This window comes from Desmodus rotundus, chromosome 5, assembly GCF_022682495.2.
Source record: "Desmodus rotundus isolate HL8 chromosome 5, HLdesRot8A.1, whole genome shotgun sequence".
In the NCBI taxonomy this organism is placed as follows: domain Eukaryota; kingdom Metazoa; phylum Chordata; class Mammalia; order Chiroptera; family Phyllostomidae; genus Desmodus; species Desmodus rotundus.
The window spans coordinates 49,000,213-49,022,897 of record NC_071391.1 but is presented as its reverse complement, the minus strand read 5'-3'; the positions used below and the strand labels follow the sequence as shown (position 1 = coordinate 49,022,897).

Here is a 22,685-nt window from a genome sequence, read left to right as displayed (position 1 = left end):
CTGGGACGGGGTGTCCGGGCAGAGAGGGCTGGGTGTGGCGGGGAGCGGGGGCGGGGAGGCCGTGAGGCGGCGGCACCTGTAGAATGTGCAGCCCCACATTCACATGTGGATAAAAATCACCGGGTGAGCAAGCAAGCCCAGCCGCAGGCCAACTGCCCAGTGCCAGGGGAAAACGAAAGCCTCATTAAATCCTGCCTGTAAGCCCAGTGAGGGTTGGGGTGGTGGAAGAAACTGCCAGTTTCTCAGGAGAGCCCCAAACACACACGAACCTGCCCTGGCTGCTGTGGCTCAGTGGAGTGTCCACCTGAGAACCAAAGGGTCGCAGTTCCATGCCCAGTCAGGGCACAAGCCTGGGTTGCAGGCCTGGTCCCCAGTAGGGGGCACTCGAGAGGCAAACATACAATAATGTTTTTCTCCCTCTCTTTCTCCCTCCCTTCCCTGCTCTAAAAATAAATAAATAAAACCTAAACGGGGAAAAAAAATAAAAGCACGCAAACCTGCCCACCCACCTGGGAAGCACAACCAGGACAGCGGCTAGAGGGACACCAGTTGCGTGCAGGAAGTGGATGAAGTGACTAGAAATGGGGCGAGGGTCAGGCAAGCCCCCAGAAGGCAGCCAGCAGAGGCACTGTCCCCTCTTTGACCCCTTCCAAACATACAGAGTCACGGTTGCCCTGCCTAGGTGAATATCCAAGGGTCTGCCCCACACGGCTTAACAGGTACCCTAAAACAGAACCAAAGCAGCTCCACCTAGTACACAGACACAGGGAGGCTACCAAAATCAGGAGACAAAGAAATATGGCCCAGATGAAAGAACAGGACCCCAGAAAAAGAACTAAGTGATGCAGAGATAGCCAACCTATCAGATGCAGAGTTCAAAACACTGATGGTCAGAATGCTCAAAGATCTCATTAAATATGGCAGAAGAAATGAAGGTCCTACTAAGGAAATGCAGAAAAATTCACAGGAAACAAATAGTGAAGGGAAGGAAGCTGGGATTCAAATCAATGATTTGGGATTTAAGAAAGAAATAATATACAACCAGAAAAAAATGGAGAAACAAGAATTTAAAAAAATGAAGAGAGTTTAAGAAGACTCTGGGACATCTCCAAAAGGGCCAATATCTGAATCACAGGGGTGCCAGAAGGATAAGAGGAAGAACAAGAAATTGAAACCTTATTTGAAAAAATAATGAAAGAAAACTTCCCTAATTTGGCAAGGGAAATAGACATACAAGTCCAGGAAGCACAGAGAGTCCCAAACAAGTTGGATCCAAAGTGAACCACACTAAGATACATCATAATTAAAATGCAAATGATTAAATATAGAGAATCTTAAAAGCAACAAGAGAAAGGCAGAGAGTTATCTACAAAGGAGTTCCCATAAGACTATCAGCTGACTTCTCAAAAGAAACTTTGCAAGCAAGAAAGGACTGGCAAGAAGCATTCAAAGTGATGAAAAGCAAGGACCTACAACCTAGATAACTCTATCCACCAAAGCTATTGTTTAGAAGTGAAGGGCAGATGAAGTGCTTCCCAGACAAGGTAAAGCTAAAAGAGTTCATCATCACCACACCCTTATTATATGAAATGTCAAAGGGACTTATTTAGGAAAAAGATAAAAACTATGAACATTAAAATGACAACAAACTCACAACTATCAACAACTGAATCTAAAAAACAAAAACAAACTATGCAAACAACTAGAATAGGAATAGAATCAGACATATGGAGACCATTTGGAGTGTTATCATCTGGGAAGGAAAACGGGGAGGATGGGGGGAAAGCTACAGGGATTTAGAAGCATAATTACGTACAGAATAGACAAGGGGATGTTAAGAACAGTATAGGCAATGGAGAAGCCAAAGAACTTACATGCACAACCCATGGACATGACCTAAGGGGGGGATCACTGCAGGGAAGGGGGAACCAGGCAGAGGGGGGGAAAAGGGAAAATTGGGATGGTTGTAATACTATAATCAATAAGATATACTTAAAAAAAAAAAGAAATAATGCTAGTTCATTAAAATCTCTTCCAAAATATAGAAGAACTTCCTGACTCATTCTACGAGGCCAGCATCACCCTAACACCAATACAAGAAAAAGGCCTAATTAGAAAGGAAAATTATAGACCAACATCTCATATGAATACAGAAGTAAATTCTTCCACAAAATACTAGCAAATCAAATCCAACAATGTATAAGCATCACATACCATGTCCAAATGAAGTTTATTCCAGGTATGCAAGGCAAGTTTGACATTCAATAATCAATTAATGAAATTCACCACATGAACCAGGCTACAGAATAAAAACCACATAATCATATCAATAGATGCTGAAACAGTATTTGACAAATTTCAACACCCATTTATGATTAAAAATTAAAAACTCTCAGCACATGAGAAGGTGGAAGAGAAAAGGAAGGGGGGGAGGGAAAGAGAAAAACCTACTGGAACTAACACAAGGTTAACACACAAAAGTCAATTGTTTTCTTTCTTTTTTTAAATTGCTTTCTTACATAACAGCAAGAAACAATTGAAATTTGAAATTAATAACACATCAGTTACGTTGTATTAAAAAAATGAAGTACATTGGTATAAACCTAAAAAAATATATGAGGAAAACTACAAAACTGTGATAAAAGAAATCAAAGGAGATTCAAATAAATAGAGAGATTGCCTACGTTCATGAACAGGAAAACAATACTATCAAGATGTCAAATCTTCCCAACTTGATCTAAAGATTCAGTGAAATACCAACAAAATTTTTTTGTGGATATCAACAAACTGATCCTAAAGTTTATAGAGGAAGGCAAAAAACAAGACAAAATGAAAAAGAAAACAAAAAGCCCAGAAGAGCCGACTCAATACCGAAGGAGAATAAAATCAGAAGACTGTCACCATCCAATGTCAAGACCTACTATAAAACTACGGCAATCACCACAATGTGGTATGTACAAAAATGAGTCAATGAACAAAATAGAGTCCAGAAATAGATACACATAAAATACGGTCAACTAATCTTTGACAAAGGAACAAAAGCAATTCAATGGAGAAAAGACAGCCTTTTCCTCGAATGGTGCTATAACCACTGGACAGCCACATGCAAAACAAAACAAAAAATTTAGATACAGACCTTTCACCTTTCATAAAAATTACCTCAAAATGGATCACAGACCTAAATGTAAAATAAAAAATTATTATAAAACTCCTAGAAGATAACATTAGAGAAACGCTAGGTGACCTGGGCTTGGAGATGACTTTTTACATACAACACCAAAGGTATGATCCATGACAGGAGAACCTGATATGATGGACTTCATTCGAATGAAAACTTATACTCTTATCTATACTTCAGATGGCTTCCAGGCAGCGGTTCCTGACCAAAGAAAAGAAGGGGAGCGGGCTGCTACCTCCTGGCCCAAATGAAATTTCAGTTGAGTTTCATTCTGAAGATGAAGACACATTAGAGAACTCTGGACTTAATTACAGAAAGATAAAGAAGATGGAACCATTACAAAAAGAGAGATCTCAGATTTCCCTAGAGATGGACCAAAAGCTGAAGCAGAGGAACAGATAAATGCATATGAAAAGTATCCTTCTGGAATTTCCTTATATATGTGGAATAAGTTTCAAGAAGTGCATAAAAACACCCCAAACAGAAAACCTGAACTTCAAAATTCAGAAGGGAAAAGAAAATGCTCCAGAAAAGGTAAACTGAAGAATGAAGAAGAATCTCATAGTGAACAGTCCTCAAGTAAAACCCAGTGGAAAGAACTTACTCAGCATTTTAGAGTCAATGACAGTTTGAACCTGCTGTTAAAAAGAAAAGAAAAAAACAAACAAACTGAGAAGCATAGACCAGGCTGTGGAAGAGGGGAATATTGAGAAGGTTGAAGAACTCAGCAACCAGCTAGCTATCCAAAAGACTGGTGTAAAAACTGCCAAAGCAATCGCCTGCCATAACTTTGTAAAAGCCAAAAATGGAAGCCGAAAGTTCACAGACTGCTCCAAAAAAAGATGAAATTTGCATAGGGATGTAAAGCAAAGAAGAGATGGGAAACCAAAAGCAACTGGGATATATGTGATTTGCCAGAGTTCTTCAAGACTGTGTATCTTTTCTTGACTTTTTACTTGAGTATTCAACTGCTAAACTGACTGAAAAAATATTCCTGCTTATGTTAACTATGTCAGGAAATTGACAGTAGTAGAAAAAATAAGCATAAAATCTGGGAGTTGAGTATCGAATCTTTTCAATCTTTTTCTGAAGAGTTCGTCCTAGTGAAGTGAATGGAATGGAGTGTTCTGTTATTTGTACAAGGAATAAGCATATATACAGGGAAAAGATAGGATGTTATTTATTTATTTATAGAGACTTACAGTATAAAATCCCTTTTAGTTTTCATCCATTTGGTATAGCATAGCCAATGAGCTCCTTGTACTTTTTAAAACCTGTACTCAGTCTGCACTTACTCTGGAATCGTGTCTTTCAGATCGGCACTAGTTTACAATGGATTAGTCACAAGTGTAAGGAAGTCTTGGTTGATACTGTCTTTATAAATGACTTTATCTTAATGTTATAAAACTAATTATTGGTTCTTTATTGGAAGCAGTAGAGTTGATACTTCACAATCACATAATAAAAGCAAATGGTTAATTTTAGTGTACCTTAAAATATTATAATTTAAAAAAGGACAGAATTTTTTAAAAAACTTAGGCACTATAAAAGTCACTATCAAGAGAATAAAGACAAGCTACAAGCAGGGAAAAAATATTTGAAAACCACTTATCTGATAAAGAAATGGTATCCCAAAATATATAAAGAATTCTAAAAACTCGACAATAAAACCCAATTAAAAAATGGGCAAAAGTTCTGAACTGTCACCTCACCAAAACAAATATGCAAATGAAAAATAAGCATATGCAAAGATATTCAACATCATATGTCATCCGGGAATTGCAAATTAAAACAACAATTCGATACTACTACACGCCTATTAAATTACTAAAAATCCCAAACACTGACAATACCAAGTGCTGGCAAGGATATGGAGCAAAAGAAATTTTCATTCATTGTTAGCAGCAATTCACAACGTGTTCAGTCAATTCAGAAAACTGACAGTTTATTATAAAACTAAATACAGGCTTACGGTATGATCCAACAATTGCCCTCTAGATATTTACCCAGATGAGTTAACACTTATATCATGTAGAGGTTACACATGAACCTCTACAGCAGCTTCACTCATAATTGCCAAAATTTGGAAGCAACCAAGATGTACTTCGACAGGTCAACAGATAAACAAACTGCGTTATACCTGAACAATGTAGTATTCTTCAGTGTTCTCAATAAAAAGGATGAGTGGTGGAAGATACGAAGGAAATTTAATTGCATATCGCTAAATAAAAGAGGCCAATCTGAAAAAGCGATATACTGTATGTGTAATTCCAATGATATGACATTCTGGAAAAGGCAAGACTATGGAGACAGTAAAAAGATCAATGGTTGCCAGGGACTTTAAAAGGGGAGGTAGGTAAAAGATGAGTAGGTGGAACAAGGTATTTTTAGGCCAGGGAAAGTATTTTGGATGATACTGTAGCGGCAGATACACAACATCCTGCAACTGTCAAAACCACAGACCGCACAACTCAAAGAGTGAACCCTAATGGAAATTATGGACTTCAGTTAATAATATTCTATTAATATTGACCAAACAATTATAACAAATGCACCACTCTAATGTAAGATGGTAAAACAACAAAATTGGGGGGCAGGAGAGGAGAAATGGAAACTTTATGCATTTTATGCACAATATTTCTGTAAACCTAAAACTACTCTAAATAATAAAATTTATTTTTATACTTCCCCAAAAGTCAACTTTATTGAGTGTTCATTTAATAAAACAAATCTTGGACACATTCTACCAGAGATACAACCAATTTTGCTAAATAAGTTTATTAACTTATCTTTCCATAAAAATATTTCCCACTTAAACCTATGAAACTGATAGGGGACTCAAGAGTTGGAAAATTTTAGCTTAAGGTAGAAAGTTGTACGTCTAGCAAGTAATGTATGTGTTAAAGCTTTTGTTTCAGAAACTACAGATAAGGCCCTTCCTGGCTCCTAGGAAAACAGCTGACCTCCTGGGGCACTGCTAAAGATTACCCCCTGGGGACAACTGGAGGCACCCAGGCCTTTGTGTCCCAGGGAGAGACAGACGACCACCCGCCCCTGGGAACAGCTAACTGCCCAGGACAGGAAAGTTGCAGCTTCTTTCACCAAATCCTCCCTGAATCTCAAAGCCCTCACCACACCTTGTTTATTCCTTGTTTATTCCCTGTTACAAAAAGTCTGGCCTGGAAAGCAAAGACAAGATGGTCTGCTAGGGTATGAACCCACCATCTTCTCAGATCACCGGCCATCTGAATAAAGCTCCCTTAAAGATTCAATCGTTGTCATTGCTTATTGGTTTGGTAGTGATAGGCAGCCCGAACGCCAGTGTCTTTTCCGGTTTCAAAACCATGGTTTGAATTTTATTCAGACTCCCTTTTAATCCAAATACCTTGCCAGAATTTGCCTCCAGATAAAATATGAAAACCTACCCCGAGAATGAACATCTGTGTACCTACACATGTTTGCATTCATGAAACAGAACCACTCTGGGTTCTATTGCCCACTGCCGGGGGGGAAAAAAAACCCCATGACGTCCAGTGCCAAAGTCGGAAAAGGAAAGGGACTATTTATTCAAAAGTTATACTGGATTAAAATATTGGCAGAATTTTTCCATTAAATCCCACTCCCTTAAAGACAAAAGAAACACCCACACACACACACAGTCCTGCCTCTCCTTGCCAAATCAGGCCAGTCAGAGGTACCGTCTCTCAGGAATAGAAATAGAAGTCTGTAGCGCAGCTAGGCAGATTCCCATTTTATGTTCCAGCTTCTCCCAGTTGTCCATGTTCAGCTAGGCTCATGCTCTTAATCCAAAATCACCTGGCCCCTCCGGATGGTGGGCCAGTGAGGGTCCTTCTGCATCCTTTCAAACCCATGGCCAAGACAGCTTCCAAGCCGCACGGTCAAGAGTGTTTCTCCTTCCCAAGCCACAGAAGTAAGAGAGAATGGCTGCCCTGCACTTGAGTTTAAATCTTCTTGGGACAGAGCTTTCTCTGTAACCCCATTTCTGACTCTTCCCACAAAGGATTACACCTGCCAGTACTCTGGTTTCTTCTGCCTTTCTCAGCTGCCATTGTTAGTCCCAGCAGGCTTGGCCCAGTGATGTAGGAACTGCCTCCAAGCCACTGGAGCAGGGCAGTAACCAGGGGACCACCTCCTGCAGCAGTTTGGGTCAGAGTCACACCCATCTCTCTGGCTCTGAGAGAGGCAGGCACAGCTATTAGCATTACTAAAACACCGGCCAAGTTCTTTAGATATGCAAAGTAACCCTTCAGGACCCTGCTCAGCTACCCCTTCCCCCAGCCAGGTTAGTGGAGGACTTCTCATTTTGGGGACCTCCGACATTCCCTGTTGCATTCAGACCCAATTACTGCATTATAAATGCATGTGCCCTTCTCTCCTGGTGGTTGTCAACAGTGTCAATAATATACTTTCCTTGATTTTCCATAACATAAATCTTAACGAAAGAGCAAGCCTAGTAAACTCTTGCCTGTCCTCAGATGTATACTAATTAAAACTGTAACAAAAAAAAATCCATTCATTAAATAAACTCAATAGGTTACTTATCCCACATAAGCTGATAGAAAACTTTAGAAGGAAAGAGCCAGCATCTCTATTTGATTCACAGAGAATGAGGAAGCACAGACTCTCAGTGAGATGTGACCTTGTCGAAGGAATGGGCATGGAAAATGACTTGTGGCAGTTGTGTGGAAAGTACTTTATAGCTATGATTTCTCACCCAAAACGCTTTCTTCCTCGTCTCTGAAATACTGATTCTAAACAGATGGCACGATCTGTTAAAGACATTCAAGCCAAGAAAACAAGCAGAAAAGCTTATTTTCAATCAACATTATATGTGACTGGAAAACTATGAAATATGAAACATTGCTAGTCAATTTCTGAACAAAACAAATATTTAATGAGGAGCCTACTATGTGCTTCTGGATGAATGAGAAGAGGTCTCTGCTTTCTAATAGCTTGCGTCTCATGGAGACAAAAGCCACTTTGCCCTGCCAACCCACTGTAAAAACAGAGACAAAAGTCAACGAGATTACAGAGAAAAGAACCCAGGAGCAATCGGCCTTCTTGCCAATAATGTGACCGGGAAGCCGGAGGGCATTTTCACAATACTGAGAAAAGAAATATGTGAAATCTTAGGAAGCAACCTTTTCAACAAAGAGATACGGGTTCAATTTCCTTAACTTGAATTTTTCCACAGAATATATAAAATGAATTCTACCTGGGCAGAGGCAAAAAATAAAATCATAATAATAATTTAAAAAGCCCCTCTTCAGAGAACACAGAGACACACCAATCTGCTCTATTCCAGAGTACTGCCCAAATAAGAATATGTTTTCTAAAATCAAAGAACTAAGGATACCGTTTAATCTAAATACTAAACTAACAGAGGAAGGCATGTGTACAGTGTGTTTGTGTTATGGTCCATGTGCAGAAACTGGCCCACTTACAGAACTGTATCAAGTCGCTCAAAACGAAAATTGTTGGCTCTAATTTCTGATGAGGAGAGTAAACAAACCCTGCCCAAGTGGGATCTGGTTCGATCCCTTCTAATGCGTCTAAGGCCAGTGCTCAAATATCTTAATCTTCCATTAAGTATCTTCTAATGGGTTTCTGTGTTCTATGTATCTACTTACTCTAAGTATAGTTAATGTCACGTGTTATCTCCAATGAATCACTTTTACTTGGACTTTAGTGATTTTTATACAACACTCTGATCTGAAAATCACAGATGCGTTCATCTATTTGCAAGCACACACTTTCCTATTTATGGGTCTTTACAAAGGCAGTGGTGAGTAATGTTAAAGATTCATTTCAGAATGACAGACTAATGATAGAATAAAGGAAACAGTTTTGTTCTCATGGATCACACTGGAGCTGAAAAGCCCTAGGCAAAAGTTCTCAAAGTTTGGTCCAGAAAACCATGAGGGTTCCTGAGACTGTTTCATAGTCTGTGACATCAAAAATATTTTCATAATAATCTCTCTTCCAGCCATTATCTCTCTTCCTACTCTCATTTTCTCCTAACTGTATAGTACAGTTTTATAGAGTCTATAAGACTCGTGATATCACAATGGATTGAGTGCAGAAGTAAATGTGAAAATTCATCGGTCTTTTATTAACCTAGACATTATCAATAGGTAATAGTTCTATGTCCTATGAGGTCTTTACAATTTTTAAGAGTGTAAAGAGGTCTTCAGACCAAAAAGCTTGGGGCATACTCATCTACATTAGCCTCCCCGCCAAAATTGAAAATAATTAGCAATCTGAAAAAAATTGGCAGTTGTCCTGTAAATCAACAAATATGCTTTTAAATGTCATGTATAAGTTGTTTCTATTGTACCTGCATCTACTCAACCACTAAGAAAGGAAAAATTTTCCTTAGAAAATATTTAATCCAATCCATTAATTTCATAGACTCTGCAGCACTGTCAGCTAGAACCCAGGTCCAGCTGGGGAGCAAAATGTACATCATAATAAAATGCACAGGAGTTCTGCTTCTGGTATAAGAGAGTGAGCACCTGACAAACTGGTCCCCCACAAGTAATACCTACAAACTCTAGACAAAACACTAACAGCTACTACTTGAGGCTTCTGGAGGGATCAGAGAGACTCAGGACCTAGGGCAGGCAATCAAAACACACAGCCAGCCAGCTCCCCCTTTTCTGCGGCTTTGCCCTGCGGGTGGAACTCCAGCAGGAAAATGGCTTTCTGCTCTCCAGCCAGAGGCACCAGGAGGAGAGGCGAGGCACCAAGGCCCCCAGAATTCAGGACTCCAGGGACCAGGTCCCCATTCTGTTTAAATACCATGGAGCCACTGACCGAACCCTCGGCAACACACACATGCACACATGTGTGGCAAGCTCCCACATTTGCTGGGCCTCAGGGTAAAAGGACAGAACCAAAATCTGAGCCTAACCAAGTTATCATATTTTGCCATATATAATGCACACATTTTTGCCCAAATTTTTCAGGGAAAAAAGCACATTATACGTGGGTCATGCTCATTCTGTATCTATATAAAAGTTTTTAATTCTTTTATGCTTATACATTAAAAGTGTAATTCTAGAAAGCAATATCGATGTCTATATGCAAAATAATACCCTGGAATATGATCATTGGTTTTATATATAAATAAAACATTGAATTCAAAATTAAAACAAAACATGTTTCATGTTTTCAGAAAGTTTGGGCTAAAAATGTGGGTGTGCATTATACATGGCAAAACACAGTAACTACCTGCTGAAATAAAAACCTCCCCGTTCTTCAGAGCAAAGGAAGAACATCCAGAGATTCCGCATGATTACATGCACGATGTCCCCGATACCATCCATTGTTACCCAATGTATGAAGAGCCGGGAAAACGTGCCTTACTCTCTAGAGAAAAGACAGCCAACATAGGCCAACTCCAAGATGTCCAGATGTTTGCAATATCAGACAGAAACTTTAAAGCCACTATTTAAATATGCTGAGTAAGAATAAGTAGAATATTCTCATAATGCATAAAGAAAGGAAATGCCGCCCTGACTGGTGTGGCTCAGTTGGCTAGGTGTCCTCCCGCAAAGGGAAAGGTCTCTAGTTCTATTCTGGGTCGGGGCACGTGCCTGGGTTGCGGGTTCCGTCCCTGGTCAGGCAAATGTGTATGAGAGGCAAATAATAGACATTTCTCTCCCTCTCCTTCTCCCTCCCTTCCCCTCTCTAAAAATAAGTAAGTAAAATCTTTTAAAAAAAGATAAGAAACCTCAGCAGAGTACTAAAAAATATTAAAAATCCAGGAGACTTCTGCTTTCTGGTCAAGATGGACTAGGAAAAAGGAACACTGCCCAAATAATTCTACCAGGCTACCGCAATCCTAATGCCAACCTGATAAAGTAATTTAAAACAATGCACCCCAATATCCCTAATAAATATAGACACAAAAACCCTTAAATTATTACTACATCAAATCTAGCAAGATACAGAAAGATTACATTTCATAATCAATTCAGGTTTATTCCAGAAGTGTGAGGCCAGGTAAACATTTGAAATTAGATGTGTGTAGTTCAGCATAACAACAGAGTCATGGGGGAAATTACAAGATCATTTCCACAGGTGCATAAAAAGCATTTGATAAAATTCAACATCCATTCATGATAAAAACTCTCGGGAACTAGGAGTAAGAGGGGACTTCCTAAAGCCAATAAAGGGCATTGCTAAAATTGTTGGTATTTACTAGAGAAAGGATGAATCATTTTCCCCTATAAACAGGAACAAGGAGAAGATTTCCACTTTTATCACTTTTGTTCAGTGTTATGTGTCTTAGCTATTTGAATAAGGCAGAAGTATTAAATGAAGCACGTAAAGCAGTCTATCCTTGTAGGTCCAATGCAAATCCCAAGGAATCTACAAAGTAACAACCGGAACAAAAAAGTCAGTAACAAGATTGCAAGATGAGTTTAACAAATTTTATTCTTATACAGTGGCGGCAAACAAATGAGAAACAAAAATTCAAAAACAATCCCATTTGCAATCATGCCCAAAAAACCTTCCATAAAATACTAACAAAAGATGTCCAAAATCGCTATAGTGAAGGATACAAGATATCATTGAGATAATTAAAAAATAATCTAAATAAAAGAGATATATGCCATGTTCATGGTTGCAGAATTTGATAGTTAAGATGTAGTTCTCTACAAATTGATCTGCAAATCCGTATCAAAATTCCAGCAGGCTTTTAAAAAAATTTTGGTAGAAACTGACAAGTTGATTCTCAAATTCACTTGGAAATTCAAAGAAACTAGAAAACACATAGGAATTTTTTAAAAGAAGAACACAGTTAAAGGACTTACCCTTTCTGATTTTAGGACAATGAGTCTATAATAATAACGGAGTATGGTATTGGTGGAATATAGACACACAGATTGATGGTACAAAACAGAGAATCCAGAAATAGGTACACACACATTACCAACTGACTTTAGACAAACATTACAAAACAGTTAAGTGGGGAAAGAAAAGACTGTTCAACACATGATGCTGAATCAACTGGATATTCACACAGAAAAAAATCACCACGCTAACTTGAGATGGATCAGAGATCTAAATGTAAAGAGCAAAACTATAAAACTTCTAGAATATAACACAGGAGAAAACTTATGTGACTTGAAGTTAGGCAAAGATTAAAAAAAAAAAAAAACATACAAAGAGCCCTAACCATAAAAAAATACACTGGATTTCATCAAACGTAAAACTTTTGCTCTTTAGAAAACATCATTAAAAAGGCAAGCCACAGACTGGAAGGAAATATTCCCAACACACATATCCGAAAAAAGATTTGTGTCCAGGAAAAAGAAAAATCTCATATTCTCCACCCTCCTCTCTTTCTCTCCACCCCGCCACCCCTCCACCACACCCCAACATAAGAAAACAAAAATCCCATTCACAAATGAGGGGGAGGAAGAGCGAAGTACATTACGAATATGGAGGAATAAAAAAAATTACTTATAAATAAGTTACAGATAATGGGAGCCTGGTTTCTCACTATCAGAAAAAGATACTACAAATAAAGGGAATGCGGAGGCTGGAATGAACCCTGTGGTTTAGAGCTCAATAAATTCATATGAACACATGTTTATTTTAATATATACAGATACTTCTTCATATCAGCTGTGTCCACTGAGAGAGCCTAGCGGCAGCTACAACCCAGTAGCAACAAGCTCACCCAGTCCCCAGGCCTTGTTTCTAAAGTCCATTATCCAGTGACAGGAACAGGACTCCTTGAAGGAATGGCCGATTCTAGGGCTGACCGGAAAAACACCAGAAGAGCCTAGATCACAAAATGCCCAAAGTTAAGGAAGTGCTTTACAAAACAAACAAACAAAAAAAGGGATGAACACATGTCAAAAGGACACAGAAATCAACCTGAAAGAGCTCTCTCAATGCCACAAGTGGAGCAAGAAAAGAAAAAACATAGTATTGGATTACAAACTGAAGTATAAAATAAATATACACAACTCCATACTGATAAACAAATGACTGAATACATAAAAGGCAGGAGAAGGGGAGAAGGGACAAGTCTTCCGCAAAAAGAACTTAAATAATATGTGTAGATACAGGAGCTTAAGTCCCCTCTGCCTGAGTAGAGGCTGGCCTAGCATCCTGCTTTCAAAAAACTGAGTATGGGAAGGGAATTTTATAGTAGATAAACCTGGAAGACACTATGTTAACCAAGTAATATAAGCAGTGACTTGTCATGGTCATTTAATGAAAGGAAAGAATGAGAAACTTTCATAGATCTCAGAAGCCTAGAAGACATGATGTCCAAATCCAGAGTGCTATCCTGGAGTGGAACAAAAAAGGGACATTAGAACCTCTCCTAACCATGACAAAACATCAGACCAACCCCAACGGCAGGACACTCTATGCAACAGCAGAAAAGAAATCCTCAAAACTGTCAAAGTCATCGAGAACAAAGAAAGAAATTTTCACTACCAAGGAGAATCTAAGGAAGCATGACCCTAACTGTAGTATGGTTTCCTGAACGGAATCCTAGAAAAGGGACATTAGGTAAAAGTTAAGGAAATCTGAATAAAGGATGAACTTTAGTTTATAATGTATCAATTCAGCTTCATTAACTGTGGAAAAAATGTACCATGTAAGATGTTAATAACAGAGAAACTGGGGGTGGGGGTATATGGGGTAACTCTGTACTTTGTAATAATTCTTTATCTAAACTTATTATAAAATAACAAGTTTATTTTTTTTTTAAAGACATTACTGGACACACTGGGGAGACCTGAATAAAGCCCGTAGTGAAAAATGCGCCCACGCTGACTTCTTGGTGTGATGACATGCCACGTCACACGTGCCACATCACATGTGAGAGGCTCACATTAGGGGAAACTGGATAAAAGGTACATGGGAACGCCACACTCCCTTTGCAAGTTTTCTGTAAATCTAAATAAAGAGTTTAGTTTTTAATAGGCAAAAATATTTTTATTATTAAATAAATTCAAATATTTAACCTACCAATAAAGATATGAGAAATGTCCATCATAGCAATGTAATTATAAACAAAACTAAGAAAACACCGCATACCATTTAAAATTAAAAACACTGACCTCTTACACGAAATGGACAAATCCTTGAAAGACATACCAGTGAACTCCCAAAGCTCACTCAAGAAGTAGGTAACTTCAGTAACCCTGCAAGTAGAGAACTGAATACCTAGTTCAAAATCCATTAAGACAACTCCAGAACCAGATGGCTTTTGGTTAATCCTACCAAACATTTAATAACTGTAATTCTGTATATACTCTTCCAGAAAATAGAAGAGGGAATCCTTCCCAACTACTAGAAGTGGCCAAGATTATCCTGACAACAAAAGCAGACAGAAAGATTACAAGAAAGCAAAATGAGAGACCAATACTCCTCATGAATATACTAGATGTACAAATCCTTTAAAAAATGTTTTAGCAAATTAAATCTAGTAATATACATAAAAAGAATAATTCCTCAAGAGGGGCTTTCACCAGGAATGTGAAGATGGATTAACCTTTAACCTTCAAAGACCAAAGATTAAAAAAAAAACAACATATACATATAATATCTCAACAGATACAGGGAAGATATATTACAAAATCCAAAGCATATATGCAAAAATTCAAAATGACAACAGCAGAGATTGCATAAGAAACAGAATTAAATGCCTCCCAAAATGTTGGACATGGATGCAATGTGAGAAGATGCAGAGTCTTTGAAACTCATCATCAAGTACGAACCCAATTTCTTAGAGATCTGATTTCCTTCAGCATCATATATGCCTTCTAACTTTATTTACTTATGCTAAAATTAAAACTAATCCTTATACATTAAAAATACTTGGAGTATGATGACCTTGAACCAATTTGGAAAGGAAATGAGAAAAAAAAAATACTGAAAATTTCTGATTTGCTCCAGGTAAATCTTTAAGTAGATCATTAACAAGGACATGGCATCACTCCTTGAAAGGAGACATGTAACCAAAATTTCTGTCTCTACCTGTCAAATGAGTATGGGAAAATTGTTTCCTTTCTCCAGGTCTCATTTTCCCTATCCTTCTCTAAGAGGACAAAATTCAACAAATATTTATTGAGCACCTACTATGTATCAGACACTTTTTTAGACACTGGGGAATACAGCAGAACAGACGAAGCTCCCTCCCCTCACAGTTTAGAGACAAAATACATGTAAAGACATACAGCATGTTTAAAGGTAATAAATACTATGGAGATAAATAAAGCAGGGAGGCGGCAGAATGTACTGAGAGGGGTGTGGTTTTAAGTGGGGTTATAAGGGGACTAGATGATTTCTAGGTTCACTTGCAGTTCAAAAATCCAATGATTTCTTTCTAGGTTGATTAGGCAGCATAAAAACACACAGTGAACCCCTGAACCCGACCTCTTTAAACTCACATATTCTATCACCTTGCTCTGTATGTCACCGCCGATAGTCTAGAAAAGTAGGACTAAACATACATTTCTCCATACTGAGACAAAGCATATGTGGTTATTTAATGAAATAAGTAATTTCCCAGTCTTGCCTTGGGGGAGGAAAACAAGAAAAATAAAACCTAGCAATTTCTCCCCAGACAAAGGTTCTAAATATGTGGCATTTTTGCACGATATAGAAAGGATTAAAATTAGCTGTTTTTCCTCCTCCTCCAATATATTTGTGGTCTGGAATCTGTTCCTTTATTGGGCCTAAGTTACAACAAGAGGTGGTTTAACAGCCTCTCCAAAATAAAAGATTTGCCATAGGCAAGCAAAGTCATATAAATAGTAAGTATTACTACTACAGCTCTTGCAGCTACAGTATTTTGTATGCCTGCTGTGTGCCAGGTACAGCACGAGATATTTTATATATTAGGCTGAACGATACGAAACTGTCATTTATAGGTCAATATCAGCAATTATATATAGTTTAAATAGGTTTTCATTTGTTAATTTCAAATTCCATGAGAGAGAAGTCTGTGTAGGTTAATTACGCTGCTGTATTTCTATAGCTCATCGAAATGATTATCTTGGGCAAAACTTCAAGGCAACATGAAATTTCTGTTTGGGTAATGGTATCAGGCCCTCTGCCAAGTTGGCAGTGCTAAAAATGACAACTGGAAGATACTGCCTACCTAGAATAATGAGTTTGTGCAAACAAACAATATTTTAAAAATTTCAGTTAGGACTTCACTTAGGATTTAAATTTTATTTTAAGTAGTATAATTCAGAGCACTAATTTCATCAACAGCTATTCATAGCCATGTGGCTTCGTTTTGAGAAAAGTTCAATGTATTAAGTTATAACCACTATCCTACTTACAAAGACAGAATCGTCATTTCAAAAGAAATACTGTTTTTCTCCACTAGAAAGAATAACCAAAAATTATACTAATGTCTTAAATCTGTTTATTTGGAATGGAATTTCTATTTCTTTGGAAATACTTCATTAAAAGAATCTCTCCCTAAAGAGAACTGTCTATAAACCAGCTTAATAAGTTCACTCCAAATAGTTTTAAATTCATCTTTTAATAGTAGGGAAGTCCCTAAAGATTTTTTTCTTCTGGCAGCTATTTTTCATTCACTATACAGTTCATGTGTAGAGTTCACTTTTATAAGACATTAATAAAATAGCTTTTAATTATCTTTTAAGTAATTCTATGTAATCTAAAGTGTCATCTAGCAGAAAGAGGCAGGCACTTTGTACGTTACATTAGTAGCAGATGTGAAAGTTTATTTCCAACATTTAAATGCCAACAGAAGTCTCCGTGAAACATTAAGAGAAAAAAAAAAAGAAAGAAAACTACCTAAAGTTTTTTTTGGGGGGAAAGAAATTAATATAAGAAGAGTAGGATGATTACATTTAGAAATCAAGGGGTTTATACAGATAATATGTAAAAACCTACCAGCTCATTGCTTGTAGATGTGAGTCTTAGTTTTTCTTCAATTTCCTTTCCAATTTTCTGAACGGTTACCTGAGTCTGTTTAATTGCACACTGGGCTCTGTGAAGCCTAGAAATAAAAGATGTAGAAAAATTTGAGTAATTAACTTTCAACACTGAAGCACAGATATAAATGGAAAGAAATGAGGACAAATCTTCCAGGATAAACAGAATTAATAATAAACCCAAATTGATTGTTTCACAATTTTCTAGCATATTTACACTGAAACACAATATGCCCTAAAAGCGCCCTTTCTATACCCGCCTGACTGCCTGCGACACAATGAGAGCTAAATAAAATGAAGAACTCACAGGAGTCTGGAAGAGACGTTAGAAAACCACCTAGTCAATCCTATCGTTTTACAGATGCAGAAACTGAGGCCCGACGGAAGTCAAGTGGATTGCTAACGTCACCAGAACACGAGTGCTATCAAGGCTTAGTATTACTTACGAGCATCCATAAAAAATTTAATAATCTCAGTTAAGAAGAGTGACTTAAAGTACCAGCCAGGCTGAAACAAGTGACATTAAAAAAGATTGATCTACTTTCTTTTTTGGTTTAATTATAGGTTTGTGATTTTCTTGGTCTCTGTCCTCCAGTGTGTGTGTGTATTTCTTACACACTTACATATTAAAGATGGTCAGACTGTCTTTATTTGCAGATGACAGCATTCTCATGTAAAAAACCACTGGGAACCTACAAAACAACTACTGTAACTGGAAGAGGGCACAGGCGGCACACGGAACTTCGGTGCATTACTGTGTATGCGTCAGCGGTTGTGCAACCACAATCTCAGTCCTTTTGGATGGAAATAAAGAAGCTGATACAAAAATTTATACAGAAAAACAAAAATATCTAGAAGAGATAAACCCATATTGTAATCTGCCAGATTTCAAGGCTGATTTTTAAAAATATATTTATTGATGTTAGAGAGAGAGGAAGGGGTGGGGAGAGAGAGAAAGAGAAATATCGATGTGAGAGGGAAAAAATCAATTGTTTGCCTCCCATATGCACCCTGACTGGGGATCTAACACACAACCTAGGCATGTGCCCTGACCAGGAATCGAACCTTCAGCCTTTTGGTGTACAAGATGATACTCCAACCAACTGAGCCACACTGGCCAGGGCTCAAGGCTTTCTTTCTTATGAGGCTACGTAATCAAAACAATATGGTACTGACATAAAGATAAAAAAATAGATCAATGGAACAGAAAAAAGAATATACTTATAGACGCCTACACATAGATGACCGATTGATTTTAGACGAAGGAACCTGGGAAATTAACAAAGAATGTAAAGTTTTTAACATAAATGATGCTGGGACACTGGATAAACATTGAGAAAAATGAATCTCATTCCCTACCTCACAGTACACACAAAAAAATTAATTCAAGAAGATCATAGTAAACATAAAAGCTAAAAATCATAAAACTTATAAAAGGATACATAGGAAAATCCCTTGAAACCTTGGGTTAGGCAAAAATTTCTTAGAGAAGACACAGAAAGCACTAACCATAAAATTTTAAGTGGATAAATTGGACTTTACCAAAATTAAAAAAAAATGTCTGTTCATCTAAAGATGCCATTAAGAAAATGTAAAAGCAGCCCACAGACTGGAAGCAAATATTTGCACAACATCAACTGACAAAGAACTGTGTTTAAAGAACTCTTCCAACCAGTAACAAAAAGACAACCGAATTAAAAAGGAGCGAAAGTGTGAAGTACTTCACAACAGAAGATACAAGAATGGCCAATAAGCATAGGAAAAGGCGCTCAACCTCTTAGTCATCATAGAAACGCAAACTAAAATCATTATGAAATGCCATTTCACACCTGTTAGGACAGCTAAAATTAAAACGACAACACTCCACGGGAGCGAGGACAAGGAGGAACTGGGACTCGCATGCAGCACTCTCATTTTGAAAACTGTTCCTCATAAGGTTAAACACACATCTAATGTATGACCCAGAATTTCTACTCTTAAGTATTCACTCGACATATAAAAACATATGTCCACAGGAAGGCTTGTATAAGAATGTTCATAGAGAACCACCCAAATGTCCATCAAACAGGAGAATTAACAAACAAATTGTGATATATAATGAAATTCTACTCAGCAATAAAAGAACACACCACCGACACAACAACATAAATTAATCTCAAAAACATCATGTTGAGTGAAAAGAGCCAGAAACAAAACAGCACACAGTGTATGACTCCATGCACACACGGTTCTCGGACAGGGGACAGCAATCTCGGGGGACAGGAACCAAGAGCTGCTAGCTGCCTGTGTGGGGTGGGACCGACCGGAGAAGGGCAAGCAGAGCGCAGGAACGATCTGAGGTGAGGGACCCGTTCTGCGTCTTGACTGGGGCAAGGGGTCCGTGGGTATACACAGGATTTAAACTTAAGATCTACTCATTTCACTACATGTAAATTTCACCCCAGTTTTTAAAAACTGCTCAACAATTCTAACCTGAAAGTTATCCTATATATGAGGAGCTTAATGTTATTAGGGATCTGATGGCATCAATACCTCTGCCGACATCATCATCATCATCATCATCATTATTATTTACTGTTACTACACTACACAATAAAAGTATTCATGATACATCATGCACTTTTGGAAGTTGCCTGGCGGTTATTAAAGATTTCTTAGGTCATCTCAAAGGGAGCGGCTCTCCTGATAGCTAATTTGCTCAGGAGATGAGTTACTCAGCAACTTCCTCAAGGCCCCTAGGGAATCCAATAGAATCGTCCTATTACCTCGTGCTCTGGGTGTGCACGTGCACAATTTTGAAAGTAATACTCGCTTAGAAAGGTGGCTCTAAAGAAATTTAAAAGCAAGGCAAAGCCCTTTGTGATGTGCTCCCGGCACACCGCAGCCCCTTTCCTCCATGTGCCTTATCTTGCACAGCGCGCTCCAGCAACACGGGAGCGCTGACAGCTCCCCAGACACAGCCTGCCTTCCTCGCTCCTGCACCCCTCGAGTGAGCCGTCCCTTCTCCCTCCCTGTTCCCCTGGCTGTTTAGCAGATGCGTGCACTAGTGATCCATGAAGAGGCAGCTCAAGCATAACCTCTCTTTCAAAGGCCTTCTCAGACCAGCCCAGACACGGAGGCTCGCCTTCTTCTGGAATCCTGTGGCATCAGGTAGAGGGCCGCTGACAAAGATTACAGAGCCGCACTTAACAGCAGTTATTTATTGCCGTGTCTCTGTCATCTCTGAGGGAAAAAAATTTTTTTTCTCGTACATTCCCAGTGCACAGCACAGAACAGGGCACAAAGTAGGCACTCAAGAAGTTTTTGCTGACTGCATGTCGACTAATGCCTTATTGTAAAAGCACAGTCCCAAGATTTAATTATTTTTTAATGAACAGTGGGAGATTGAAAGATTAACATGATAGTTTTCTATATTTATAATTTCAAAACAATATATTCAAAACAAAGAGCACACAAATTAAAGACCACTCATTCAGGTAGGGAAACACTATTTTTACTAAAAACATTATCATAATTCTAACAACGATAGGCATTATCAACCTACAACAGAAATCAACAAAATACCCTGTTACTTTAAAAGAGGGAAAATGCTGCCTAAAACTCACTGGTACTATGCAAACAACCTTGTCAAATGGTAAAGACTTTAAAAATAAAAATGATTCATGACCATAATTAATGTATGACTTCAACTATTTGGCTCTCGCTGCCCCAGACGCTTTCTGATCTTACCTTAGGGGCTTAAAACACACAGACAGAGTCACATTTCCTCCAATCTTCAGTGTTATCCAAATAGACTTTCGGAGCCCCTGCTACATCAAGACAGAGCTAATAACGTCCCCCTTTCAAATCCAACAGCAGAATAGAAGTCTGAAGTGTTTAGGCGTTTAGGCATAACATGGGACATCCTGATTCCCCTGAGCCCGAGGAGTTGAAAATTAACAAGAAAAGAAACAACTGCTTTACCTCCAAACCAGCTAGCCAGTTTCAGAGGAATGTTTCTTAATTTTGCAGACTATGAAATGATACTGCAAAGAAGAAATATGTATCACCTAGTCATCCGGGTGACTGGTCAGCTGCAACACTAGCACCCTCAAGCTGAAATAAAACTCATCAGCACTGGTGTGGGGAGGAGGGACCAAGTAGCTATTTGATAGGTATTCTGATTATAGCAAATAATCAGAATACAGCATCCCTGTTACTTAATATGACTTGAGATAACAGTATAATTGAAACTGGGCTAAAAAATAATGCTTTGCGGTTAGATATTGGTGTGACTAAAGATACATTGAATAAAAGGTATTATATCAAATATTAATAAACACTGAGACAATACCAATGAGATATTAACAATAATCTCAGTAAAGGAGAAGTTACAATTTTTGTCTACTTAGTGCTGACCTTATCACATCTGAAATGCTGCATTCAGTTTTAAGATGAAGAATAACAAATCAGAACACTTACAAAGGCAGTGAGGTAGAGGAGCCTATTGAGAAAAATAGAGACCTTATCATTAATGGCTCTGTATTCCTCATGAGGAAGCCTAGATTTTTACTCTGAAGGTATTCAGTAATCATTAAAAAGTTTTAGGCTGGGAAAGATTCAATTGCATTTGCACTTTAAAAAGGTCTTCCTTCCTGTAACAAGGTGACTGGGACATGGGGAAACAAGACTAAACAAAAGGCCAGGGTGCGGTCACGGCAACAGTCTTAGTGAGCATCCAGCGCTGTCCTAGATTAAACCAGTAACAGGAGGGATGGTGTAGATGTAAAAGGTGAGAGAGAATAAGAGATAAAAACTGACATCTAGCCCTGAGCAGGTAGCACAGGTGGTTAGAGCGCCGTCCCAATACGCCAAGGTTGCGGGTCAGAGCACATACGAGAATCAACCAATGAATGTGTAAATGCGTAGAAGGACAAATCAATGTTTTTCTCTCCCCACCCCCGACTCTCTCTCTTTCTCTCTCTCTCTCTCTCCCCCTCCCATCTATCTATCCTGCCCTTCTATCAAAAAATGAATTTCTTTTAAAAAAGACATGCCTAAAAATAAACTACCAACATCAAAAATGCAAAGAAGAGACATCACTACATAGTCTATAGACATTTAAAGGGAATTAAGGGAAAAGTATGAACAATGTGCCAATAAATTCAACAACTTAGATGAAACAGCCAAATTGCTAACAGTCGCAAGTTTCTAAAGCAAACTGAATAGCTGTTATCAGTTAAAGAAACTACATTTGTAGTTAAAAACGTTCTCACATAGAAAACTCTAGGTTCCAATGGCTTCACTGGCGGAACACTAGTCTTAACAAAATCTTTCAAAGAAGAGGGAACACTTTTCAGCTATTTTATGAGGCCAGCATAACACTGATACCAAAATATGACAACAATGTGACAAGAAAATTATATACAAATATCACAAATGAATACAAATTCATGAGAGAATGAAAGAGAACAATTATATAATTATCTCAAAAGATGCCTCCCCCCAAAATTAGATAAAATGATTAAAACAAAAAACCCTCAACAAATTAAGCTTCC

At 38.1% G+C, this 22,685-nt stretch overlaps 1 protein-coding gene and 1 pseudogene across 5 annotated transcripts in view; one reads left to right on the top strand and one right to left on the bottom strand.

The window, feature by feature from the left end:
- Positions 1 to 22,685, bottom strand: part of UVRAG (UV radiation resistance associated) — a 279,747-nt gene that overhangs the window by 148,952 nt on the left and 108,110 nt on the right. For all 5 annotated transcript variants that reach the window (XM_045181850.3, XM_053924302.2, XM_024572534.3 and 2 more), the window contains one exon: positions 17,108 to 17,213. In XM_045181850.3, coding sequence (XP_045037785.2) covers positions 17,108 to 17,213 — 106 coding nt within the window. The remainder of the gene's footprint in view (positions 1 to 17,107; positions 17,214 to 22,685) is intronic.
- Positions 2,687 to 4,352, top strand: LOC112315833 (protein FAM204A pseudogene; annotated as a pseudogene).